The 12,500-nt window shown below is 44.2% G+C and overlaps 1 protein-coding gene across 1 annotated transcript in view; it reads left to right on the forward strand.

The window, feature by feature from the left end:
- The window catches only part of LOC119599173 (calcium/calmodulin-dependent protein kinase type II alpha chain-like), a gene marked incomplete at its 3' end in the record, with an annotated part of 144,763 nt that overhangs the window by 27,264 nt on the left and 104,999 nt on the right, over positions 1-12,500 (forward strand). The window contains 1 exon segment of the mRNA XM_037948924.1: positions 9,952-10,011. Within this exon segment, the coding sequence (XP_037804852.1) occupies positions 9,952-10,011 (60 nt within the window).

The following is a 12,500-nucleotide window of genomic DNA, read 5'->3' on the forward strand; positions in this document are numbered from 1 at the left end:
AGGCAGCGAGGCGGGAACCTTGCCTCTCTCCTCCTCGCCTCCTCCCCTCCCTTCTCCTTCGATTTTCTTTCCTTCCACTTTCGTTTGAGTCTTTTCATTTTTCTTTCCTCGATTTTCTTCGAGTTTCTTCCATTTCTTTCTTTCTTTTTCCCCCCCTTTCTCGTCTTCTTCGTTTCTCCTTTGCTTCTGCACTATTTCCCTCTTTCCTCCCCTCCTTTTGGTTTCTTTTTCTCTTCTATCTCCTTAATTCTGTTCTTTCACATTTTTTTTTTCGAGTCCCATCTCCCTTCCCCCCCCCCTTTTCTTCTCCTTTCGTCTTCTCTCTCTTCTCTCTTTTATCTCCTCTCCTGTTTTCTATTTTCTTTCTCTTTTCTGTTTTCCCCTTTTCTTTTTTAAATAATTTTTCCCTTATCTCTCTTCACTTCACCCTTGCCTCTCCTCCCTCTTTGGACTCTCCTCTCCTCTTCTCTTTCTCTCCTCCTCTCCTCTTCTCTTTCTCTCCTCCTCTCCTCTTCTCTTTCTCTCCTCCTCTCCTCTTCTCTTTCTCTCCTCCTCTCCTCTTCTCTCTTCTTTCCTCTCCTCCTCTCACATCCCTTCTCCTCTCTCTTTCATAAGAGGACGGAACAGAGAAGGAGAATGAAATTGGAAAGACCGACGAAGGACATAATTGAAGGGGAAGGAAGAGAAGACAGAAGGGAGAGGAAGAGGGAATTGAGGAAAGAGAAAATTGGATGAAGGTGAAGAGAAAGTTTATGGAAGGAAGAAAAAGTGGTAAGGTTGTGTGTGTGCGTGTATGTGTGTGGTGTGGGGTGTGTGTGTGTGTGCGTGTGTGTGTGTGTGTGCGTGCGTGCGTGCGTGCGTGCGTGCGTGTGTGTGCGTGCGTGTGTGTCTGTGTGTGTCTGTGTGTTTATTATGTCATGCTTGCTGTGTATGTGTTGTGTGTTTGTGGGTGTGTGTTGTGTATTGTTTGTTGTGTACGTATTTTTTGCTTTTTCCTGTATTGTATGTGTATGTATGTGTGTATGTTGTGGTGTAGTTATGCATTATGTGAATGTGTATGTTCGTATTTTGTTTGTTGCTTGTGCTTGCTTCCATCCAGATGCTTGCGCAGGAAAAAATCGTGATCCTCTCCCCTGATCTGTCTTTCCTGAAATCTTCCGAAAGCCTTTACGCCGTGCCTTGTCCCCGGCCTCCGCCTCGTCTTGATAGAGTTTCCCGAACGTCAATTATCGAAAGATTGGCGTCGCGGCATCAGCAGCTCCACACCCTAGGGAGAGAGGGGGGAGGGGGAGGAAGGGGAGGGGGTAAGGGAGGGGATAGGGGGAAGGAAGGGAAAAGAGAGAATAGCGGGAGGGACGGGAAGGGAGAGAATAGGGGGAGGGAAGGGAGACGAAGGAGGAGTGGGTAAGGGAGGGGACAGAGGGAAGAGAAGGGAGGGAAGGGAGACGAAGGGGAGGGGGTGAGGGAAGGAAAAAATAGGGAGGGAGGGTTATGTCCCAGGGAGGGCCTTAGGGAGAGAGGGGGAAGGGAAGGGAGGGGAGGGCGAGAGGATATTCGGGGGAGGGGCGTAAGGGAGAGAGGGAAGGGAATAGAAGAGAAGGAAGACGAAAGGGAGGGAGAGGAGGAAGTGGAAAGAGGGAGGGAGAAAGGAGGAAAAGAAGGGGGAGGGAGTAGAATAAAGGGAGGACAGGGAGAACAAGGGAGAGAGAAAGGAGTGAGGAGAAAAGAGGAGAGAAAGGAGGGAAGCGGAAGGAATAGAGAATGGAAGGAAGGGGGAGGGAAAGAGAAAACAAGGGAGGGAAAGGGAGAGAGGGAGAAGGGCAAGGAGTAACCAGCAGGTGAAAGGCAAGGGTGGAAGGGAAGTGAATGCCATCGGGGGAGGGCCCCCCCCCCCTGACGTCCAGAGGCGATTAGAAGGTCTTGCGAGAGTATGTCTCTTCATTAAATTAAAGTGGCGTTTGCTCGAAGTCGGAATCGGTTGGACTTGACGCCCGGGGAGGGGAGGGGAGGGGAGGGGGAGGGGGAGAAGCAGAGCCGAGGAGGATGGATGTGAGGGGAGCTAATAGATAGGCGGATAGACATCGGTGGATAAAGAGACAGATTATTATATGATATAAATCGTTTGTGTGTGTGCTGTGTACACATTGTATTATTATTATTGTTATTATTATTGTTAATATTATTCCACTGTTGTTCATTCCACTTCCACTTTGATTATGCATATGTTTGTGTGTGTGTGTGTGTTTATATATATGATATATATATATATATATATATATATATATATATATATATATATATGTATACATATGTATACATATGTATATATACTTATATATACATATATGTATATTATATATACACATATTTGCATATATACTATACACATATGTATCTATTTGTATATATGTATCTGTTTATTTGTTTATATGATAAATATTATATATATACACATATGTATCTATTTGTATATATGTATCTGTTTATTTGTTTATATGTATATATACATATACATACACAAGTTATTATTGCGTAGCAGAAAGTGCTAGTGAATGCAAGCATGTCTGTTTCCCTATTTTTCTGTCGCAAAGAATTGCGTCTCTCCACATTTGCAACTGAAAGGCGGATTTTTGTATTTTCGTGTGAGCGTGTGTGTACAGAGCGCGCGCTTGTGTGTGTATGTGTGCGTATGTAGGTATGTATACATGTGCGTGTGGGTGTGGGCGTGCTCGCGGGGTTGATGTTGACGAGCGGGAAAGTCGAGCTGAGTGAAGCGGAGATGAAATTAAGCGGCTTTGCGAGAGAGGGAAGGGGAGGAGGCCCCTTCGAGGGAACGGCTCTGGCTTGGGCTTCCCTTTTTAGTGGGGGCTCTTGCCGCGGATTTTTATTAGTCTTGTTGCTTTATGTATATATATATATATATGTAGATAGATAGATAGATAGATAGATAGATAGATAGATAGATAAATATAGATATAGATAGATAAATAGACAGATAGATATATAGATAGATATAGATATATATAAGTGTGTGTGTGTGTGTGTGTGTGCGTGTGTGTGCGGTGTGTGTGTGTGTGTGTGTGTGTGTGTGTGTGTGTGTGTGTGTGTGTGTGTGTGTGTGTGTGTGTATCTATGCACACAAACACACAAGCATTATATGTGTGTGTGTGTGTGCATGTATATTATGTATATACATATATACATATGTATATATGTACATATATATATGTACACCACACACACACACCACACACACACACACACACACACACACACACACACACACACACAACACACACACACACACATGTGTGTATATATATATATATATATATATATATATATATATATATATATTAATATATAATATATCATATATATATTATTTTATATATATTATATATATATATGTATATTTATTATGATGTGTGTGTGTGTGTGTGTGTGTGTGTGTGTGTGTGTGTGTGTGTCTGTGTATTGTCTGTGTATATATATATATATATATATATATATATATATATATATATATATATATATATATATATATATATATATATATATATATATATATATATATATATATATATATATATATATATATATATATACATACATATATTTAAACATACATCCATGTGTATATACATACATTCATGCATACATATGTGTATACATATATTCATACATACCTACCTGCATATTTAAATATACAGGTACACACACTGCATATATGTGTGGGGGGGGACAGGCAAATGCGTTCATGCTTGAATATCCTTTATTCTTACTAAGGTGAAAGAAAAGCCCGGTTTTGCATTTCATCTATTCATCAGTTGCTATATCCTTCTATCCATTTATCAAATCTGTTTTCATAATTGTAAAAAAAATATATATACATACATTTTAAATTTTGATCATAACTGACGCATTTTTCACGCGTTTGCAAACGAACGCTACGATATTGGCTCGCAACCACGACCTAATTGCGGTATGGCGGCCCCGGTAATTACTTGGAACCGGTATTATTAGGCGAATTAAACGTCATTTTGCCTGTAAATGATGAACGCATCTCCCCTCCCCCCGTGGTGCAGATGGTGAGTAAATCGCGGTGCAAGTGCATAGCGAATTCCATTACGATAACAGATGCGATGCTCTTTTGTTTTCCTTGTTGTCTGCTGGCGATGGGAGGGCGTGGCTGTTATGGTTGCTAAATACTTTGGTTATTGGAAGAAATCGTAGTTATTTTTTGAATTGGGCATTAATGTGGTTTTTAGACTTATTATATATATATTTTTTATGTTTATTTTCTGATTTTGTCTTTGTACTTCGTATGTGTATTTTTTATTGGAGATGCGATGCTGTTTTTTTCTTCTTTTTATGTTGATGCAATGATAGTTGTTCTTAATATTCTTTATTAATCATTTATCTGTATGCATACGTGTATTGATGTGTTATTCTATATAGAAGCTATACACTTCTAAATTTATTTGTATGGTTATCATAGCAAATACGATGCTTTTTTTCTTGTTTATTAATCAAGGAAGGGGCTGGCAAAGAAGGCGCCATCTTATCCCAAGGAACTATGTTTTATTCATATATGTCTTAAATTTCCTCAGTTTTATAAATTATGTTTCGTTACTTTGAATACCAATAGGAATGAATTAGAAACGATTGCGTTAGAGAAATGGAAGGGAAGAAGAATTTGAATATGAGTGATGACAACAGTAATGACGATGATGGTAACATTTAGAAAGATTTATTGGCTCTTTCGGCTGATGGGAATTATGTGTTGCTTTGGGCTGGTTTGACCCAACGCCCACTCTGGAGGACAGTGCTAAGGGGCTAAAGCCAACGAGGGAAGGCGGATTTTATAGAAACTTATAAACAGATTTTAACGTTGATGCCATTTGAGTGTTTTTTTTTTCTTCTTTCTTCTTTTTTTCCTCCTCTTCTTCTTTTTTCTTCATCATCTTCTTCTTGGCTTGTCCAGACGTATATTCTGACGTTAATCTTTTTAGATTTTTTTTTTCCAGAAAATATTTGCTTGAAAATTATTTTAGGTTATTTACGTATTATTTTATTGTTTTTGTTTCTCTTGTTGTTAACTTAAATGGCATTCGCTAGCACGATTTCTTTGACGATTTGTGGTAGTTCAGGATAGACTCGTTTTTCGTTCGAAGATTTTTTTTTTTTTTTTTCTTTTTTTTTTTCAGTTTGGCATCGTTCTGCTGAGTCGGATTTTCTTTCACTTTTCCTTTTTTTCCCGTAGTTTTTGGCTGAGAAAGCTATTGCAATGGTCAGCATTTTTCTCCCTCGCGTCTACATATTTTCGATCAGTCTGGCGTGTTTTTGACGAGTTTCCACAAGTTTTTTTTTTTCTTTCTTTTTTTTTCCCTTTTTTTCGTGTTCACTGGTTTCATTCACTGGCATGCTTTTTATATTTCAGTTTCAGTTTTCTTTTTTCTTTTTTTTCTTGCATCTTATTTCTGTTCTTCCTTTCTTATCCCTCCCCACCTTCTCTCTGTCTCTCTCTATCTCTCTGTCTATCTATCTATTTGTCTATCTATCTATCAACCCTCTATCTCTCTGTCTTTCTATCTACCGCTCTCTCTATATTTTTTTCTCCTCCCACCCTCACCTCTCCTTTCCCCTTCCCTTCCCTTCCCTTCCCTTCCCTTTCCCTTCCACTTCTCTCCCCCTCTCTCCCTCCCTTCCTCCCTATTCTTCCATATTTTTCCTCTACTCCCCTCCCCGTCCCTCCCTCCTTCTATCTCTCCCTTCCCCTGTCCTCTGCCTCCCCCTCCGTCCCTCCTTCCATCTCCCCCTTCCCCCGTCCTCTCCCTCTCTCTCCGTCCCTCCTTCCATCTCGCCCGCCCCCCTGCCCTCCCCCTCCCCCTCCGTCCCCTCCCTCCCCTCCCCCTCCGTCCATCTCTCCCTCCCCCTGTCCTCTCCCTCCCCCTTCCTCCGGCCGGGATTAACGGCTGGAGAGGCGGCGCGGGTTTGCGGCGCTGATGTTCATTTGTCACGACTGCAAAACAAATATGGCGGCCGTCTGTCTCCGCGCCGTCAGCTCGAGCGCTTGGCCTTGGGTTGTCAGCAGCCGTGGAGGAAGAGCTGACACAGGGCGCTCCGCCTTGCCTGACTGATTGCCGCTTGCGCGTGATTTCGCTCTTGCAGACACGCTTTTGCTGGGCGCGCACGTATTCACAAGCAAGAATGCAGGCTTGTTTACAGACTAATCTGTGTACGTAATTAGATTGGACATTCGTGAAATGGATAATGATAAGGGTGGTAGTAATAGCGAGTATGATGAATGAAATTGGATGAAAGTAGAATTCATAAATAAATATCTGTTGTACTGGTGGTTATTTTGGGATTTTTATCGTTGTTTTCGCCACCATAACCATCATCATTAACATCACCATCAACATCACCATTACCATTAACATCATTATCATTACCCTCACCACTACCATCCCATCATCACCATCAGTATCCTCACCATCAGCTGCAGAAATTAGTATTAGTAATATTAATAGAAGTATTAGTATTAGTATAAGTATTATCTGCTATCTGTGTTAGTGTTAGTATTAATTTTATTATGATCAAACAAAAGCAGAAGAGAAGCACATGCAAAGCCCTGAGTCAGATTTTTTTTTTCTTTCTTTCTTTTTTTGATCTCAGACATATTTAGGCTTCATGTTCGTCGGTGTGAGTCAGCGCCGCTCCAGTCTCTCTCTCTCTCCTCCCTCTCCTTCTCCCTCCCTCCTACTCCCCGCTCCTTCTCTTCCTCCCTCTTCCCTCCCTCCCTCCCTCTCCCTCTACCCCCTTTTCGCTCTTTGCGGCGGCGGGCGTGGTAACGCTTGTTTGTCTCGGTTTATTGTCCGAAAGGGAATTGTGTTGGATGTGCTCTTGTTTGGGTCGGCTGTGGGGGCCGCTGACGCTCCTCTCCGCCTCTCACTTTCTTTCGGGCCTTCATTTCTTTCATTTGTTTCTCGCCTTTCTTCTTTCATTTTTTTTTGTTTGATTTTTTTTTTTTTTCTTTCCCTGTCTCATTTTTTCTTTATCTTTTTTCTTTTTCTCTCTTACTTTCCGTTTTCTCTCTCACTTTCTCTCTTTCCTGTTTCTCTTTTTCATTCATTCTTTCTTTCCTTTTCTCTCTGCCTTTCATTCTTTCTTTCCCTCTTTTTCTTTTTTTCTTTCTCTCTCTTTCTCGCTGTTTTTTTTTTTTCTCTCTCGCTTTCTCTCTCTTTCTCCCCGTTTATTGTTTTTATTCTCTCAAAATTCGAAAGCAGTAATATCAGATGAAAAGTATACAGGTAATGAAGGTAGAAACGGCAAGTGAATAAAGAGAGGATACGCGTGCGTAGTCAGGGGAGGCACGGTGCCGGCACTCGTGGGGAGGGGGAGGCGGAAGGGGGAGCGAGAGGGGAGGGGGGAGCGAGAAGGGAGGGGGAAGCGAGGAGAGAGGGAAATGGGTAAGAGGGGAAGGGGGGGCGAGAGGGGATGGGGGAAGGGGAGGGGGGAAGCGAGAGGGGAGGAGAAGAGGGGGGAGCGAGAGGGTAGGGGGAGAGGGGGAGCGAGAGAGAAAGGCTTATGGACATAGTAGGAAGGGGAAGGCGCGTAGAAATATTGGAAGGTAAATGTGTTTCTTACAACACAATGGCAAACGTATTTCCTGCGCCCACTCATCTATATTATCTGTTGTTCTTATATTGCGTTATTTTTCCCCTTCTGGTTAATCCATTTGCCTCCTTCACTCACTCACGCCCGTGTCCTCCGCCCTTTGTCCGCATCGATCAATGATTCACGCGCGGGTCCCGGAAGTGGCAAACAAGCCCGGAAGTACCTGCTACTCCACGGTATTAATTGTCTCGTGTTTATAAAGGCAGTAACCTTTATCTTTTTTTTTCTTTCTTTCTTTCTTTTTATTTTTTTTTTTTTTGTGGCGGTGGGAGCGAGGGGAATGTGAAGGCCACAAGGAGAGGGGGGAAAGGGGGGGGGAGACGGGGGGGAATGTGCTTCTGGGTGTCTGTCTGTTTGTTTGTTTGTGTTAGCGAGAGTCGTGATTAACTTATCTCCATCATGTCACCTTGCTGTTATCGCTCGTTATCTGGTAGTGCGAAGGGGCTTATCGAGAGGCTCCGATAAGGAGGTTGGCAGGCTTGGGGGGAGGGGGAGGAGAAGGGGAGGGGTGAGAAAAGGGGAGGGGTGAGAAAAGGGGGAAAGGGATGGGGAAATGGGGAGGTCGAGGGAAGTGGAGGAGGAAGGAAAGGGAAACAGAGTGATAAGAATAGAGGAGAGGCGGAAGGGGCAATGGAAAGACTTAGAGCGAAGGGGAGATCGGACGAGGAATGGGAAACGGGTGGGGAGGAGGGGGGGGACTCCGAAGTGTCTCGAGCTGTCACGACCAGAAGCACGACTCCGAAGGGCTTGTCGGGGGCGCTGGAGGCTTCGGAGGCCGAGGGCGGAGGGGCGGGGGGGGGGGGGCACTCGGGGGCGGGGAAAGGGCGACGCACCTCTGATCATGTCGGGGGAGTCGCCGCCCCCCCCCACCTCCTCCTCCTCCCCTCGCTGCCGTTGCGACCTCCAAATGACCTCGGAAGCGCCAAGGTCAGGAGGGTGGGCGGCGGGCGGACATCGGGTGGGTGAGTGGGCGGGTTAGCAGGCGAGGACACTCCCTCTCCCTGTCCTCCTCTCCCTCTTCCCCTCCCTTCCCCCTCCCCTGCTCGCCCCCCCCCCCGGCCTCCAAAGGGGCGTGGCCGAAGAACCCGCCCGGTCGTGTGCGCCTTCTCGAAATTGTCCCGACCGATTTCCCCTCCTTCTCGGGCCCGGGAAATTGTCGTTTTCCGGGGCCGACGCGCGTTCCTGGAGGCGCCGAAGAATATGTATGCAATTTTTTTTTCTTCCTTTTTTTTCCTCTCTCCTCACTTTTGTCAATAGCTTGTCCTTGATTGTTCCTTCGACTTGCCGCACCTGGTGGATCAATGGGACGAGGGGAGATGCGTCGCGCGAGGGGAAAGAGGAGAGGAAAAAAGGAGGGGAAGCTAGGGGAAGGGAGGGTGAAGGGAGTAGAGGGAAGGGGAGGGGAAGAGAGCGAAGGGGAAGGGAGGGGGAGAGAAGGAAGGTAGGGGAGGGGAGGAGGGAGAGAAGGAAGGTAGGGGAGGGGAAGGGAAGCGAAGCAACGTGCCTCTGGCCATAAAAGGAACGTTTTCGTATTTCCTGAATTTTACGAGAAAAGAGAAACGGTTTTTATTTTCTTACTTTAGAGTAGAATTTCTTCCTTGTCTGTCCGAGAGTGAGATATTGTCGAGACTTAGTTTCGCAGGAGACGGCCATTTATCATATCTCGACGCTTTCCGTGTGTGATTTTTTCTTTTTTCTTCGTCCTCTTCGTCTTATTTTATTCCTTCCTTTTTTCCTTCTTCTTCTATCCGTCTGTTTCTTCTTCTTCATGTTCGTTTTCTTCTTGCTTTCTTTTCTCCCTCCTCTCCCTTTATTCCCTCCTTTCCTCCGTCCATTCTTCCTTCCCTCCGTCTATCCTTTCTCATCTTCTTTTTCTTCATCATCTTCTCTTCCTTCCATTTCTTCTTCTTCATAAAGTGTTTCTTTGGTCTTCCTGTTTCTCTGTCGTCATGTGCTCTGCCATAGAAAAGCTGTCTTGTGTATTAATGATCTAATTTGCATTTTCCTTTTATTGATTTTCGCAAAATAGATGTTGGTCGTGTTCTTGCTTGCTGAAAATACGGAAGGAGCGAGCTTTTCCTTGAAGGAGTTCCAGGAACGTGCGATGCGTTCTGGGACATCCTGTTATCCGGAGAGAGTTTGGGATGAGTGTGTTTAATTTGACGTGATTATTGTCTGTTGTATGCTGTTTATTGATTTTCTTATTTTATTGAATGTATGGGATGTATGAATATAGATGCTATAATTGTTTTTTTTTTACCTTTCCAGACTTCCAGAAACTCGAAAGAGAGGCGAGAATTTGCAGAAAGCTGCAACACCCAAATATAGGTGAGTATCAGCGTAGTTCACTTATACGACACTTTTCTACACACTCCCACGGTCCATGTAACCCTCACCTACTATACCCACTCCGCCTACTACACCTAATACACCTGCTACACTTACTACACCAGCACTGTGTATTCTGTTCTCCAGTTATCACCTTCGAGGAGTACGTGTACTTGTTATCAGGTACACACACCTAATAACAGTGCACTTGCAAGCTTGCATGCACATACTACGACGTACGACCATTTCCAACACGGTAACTGTTTACAACCATACCTACTGCTCCCAACACACAGCACACACCACACTACCACCAACACAAGAACCATTACCAAAGTGATAGTAGATATTTGTGTATATTCTTGTATTGCTGTAATTCCCCTGTGTAGTTTTCAAATATTTGTGTTTAGAATTATCCTCCCCCCTAAAGTATTTTGTATATTTTTATGTATATTGTGTACCTGAATGTATATTATTACCAAGGAGTAATGTAGTCAGCTGATTGTGACGTGAAAACAGAAGAGGGAAAGAATATTGTGTTTTTACCCGGGTTTCATTTCATGGTCGAAAACATTGTGGAGGGAGAGTGTGATTTGCTAAGTAGGTGAGAGAGAGAGAAGAGAGAGAGAGAGAGAGAGAGAGAGAGAGAGAGAGAGATGTAGAAGGGAGAGAGAGAGAGAGATGGGAGAGAGAGAGAGAGAAGGGAGATAGAGAGAGAGAGAGAAGGGAGATAGATAGAAAGAGAGAGAGAGAGAAGGGAGATAGAGAGAGAGAGAGAGAGAAGAGAGAGAGGAGAAGAGAAGAGAGAGAAGAGAGAGAGAGAGAGGGGAAGGGAGATAGAGAGAGAGAGAAAAGGAGAGGAGAGAGGAGAGAGAGAGGGGAAGAGAGAGAGAGAGAGAGAGAAAGGGAGGGAAAGAGAGAGAGAGAGAGAGAGAGAGAGAGAGAGGAGAGAGGAGAGGAGGAGAGAAAGGAGGAGAGAAAAGGAGGAGAGGAGAGAGAAGGAAGAAGGGAGAGAGAGAGAGAAGGAAGAAGAGAGGAGAGAGAGGAAGAGAGAGAGAGAGAAGGGAGAGAGAGAGAGAGAGAGAGAGGAGAGAGAGAGAGAGAGAGAGAGAGAGAGAGAAGAGAGAGAGAGGAGAGAAGAGAAGAGACAGAGAGAGAGAAGGGAGATGAGAGAGCAGAAGAGAGAGAGAAGGGAGATAGAGAGAGAGAGAGAGAGAGAGGGATAGAGAGAGAGAGAAGGAAGAGAGAGAGAGAGAGAGAGAGAGAAGGAGAGAGAGAGAGAGAGAGAAAGGAGAAGAGAGGAGAAGAGAGAAGGAGAGAAGAGAGAGAGAGGAGAGAAGGAAGAAGAGGAGAGAGAAGAGAAGGAGAGAAGGAGAGAGAAGGAGAGAGAGAAGAGAAGAGAGAGAGAGAGAAGAGAGGAGAGAGAAAGGAGAGAGAGAGAGAGAGAGAGAGAGAGAGAGAGAGGAGAGAGAGAAGGGAGAGAGAGAGAGAGGAAGAGAGAAGGAAGAAGAGAGAGAGAGAGAGAGAGAAAAGAGAGAGGAGAGAAAGAGAGAGAAAAGGAGAGATGGAGAGGGAGAGAGAGAGAGAGAAGGGAAGAGAGAGGAGAGAAAAGGGAGAGAGAGAGAAGAGAGAGAGAGAAGAGAAAAGAGAGAGAGAAAGAGAGAGAGAGAGGAGAGAGAGGGGAGAGAGAAAAGAGAGAGAGAGGAGAGAGAGAGAGAGAGAAGAGAGAGAGAGAAGAGAGAGAGAGAGAGAGAAGAAAGGGGAGAGAGGAGAGAGGGAGAGAGGAGAAGAGAGAGAAGAGAGAGAGAGAGAGAGAAGGAGAGAGAGAGAGAGAGAGAGGAGAGAGAGAAGAGGGGAGAGAGCGAGGAGAGAGAGAAGAGAGAGAGAGAGAGAGAGAGAGGGAGAGAGAGAGAGAGAGAGAGAGAGGAGAGAGAGAAAGAGAGAAGGGAGAGAGAGAGAGAGAGAGAGAGAGAGAAGGAAGAGAGGGAGAGAGAGAGAAGGAAGAGAGGGAGAGAGAGAGAGAAAGGAAGAGAGGGAGAGAGAGAGAGAAGGAAGAGAGAGAGAGAGAGAGAGAAGGAAGAGAGAGAGAAAAGAGAGAGGAAGGAAGAGAGCGAGAGAGAGAAAGAGAGAGAGAGAAAGAGAGAGAGAGAGAGAGAAGGGAAGAGAGAGAAAAAAAGAAAAGAAAGAGAGAAGGGAGAAAGAGAGAAAGAAAAAAGAGAGAGAAAAAAAAGGAGGGAGTTGATTAGTCCCGATAGATAGATAGATAGATTGGTATAGGTATAAAATAGGAATAGATAGATATGAACATAGAAATCTACTGAAGATACATAAACAGGAAGAGAGAAAGGGAGAATGGCCATAAATAAAAGTACAAATACGAATATTAAACACATTGTCCTTGCTAGATTTTGCAGTTTAAAAAATCCTCAGTTATGCTAAACGCACAAATTTCAACCGGTTTCTGTACGTTTATTTCATAAGTATAATTT

Source organism: Penaeus monodon, chromosome 42, assembly GCF_015228065.2.
Source record: "Penaeus monodon isolate SGIC_2016 chromosome 42, NSTDA_Pmon_1, whole genome shotgun sequence".
Taxonomy (NCBI): domain Eukaryota; kingdom Metazoa; phylum Arthropoda; class Malacostraca; order Decapoda; family Penaeidae; genus Penaeus; species Penaeus monodon.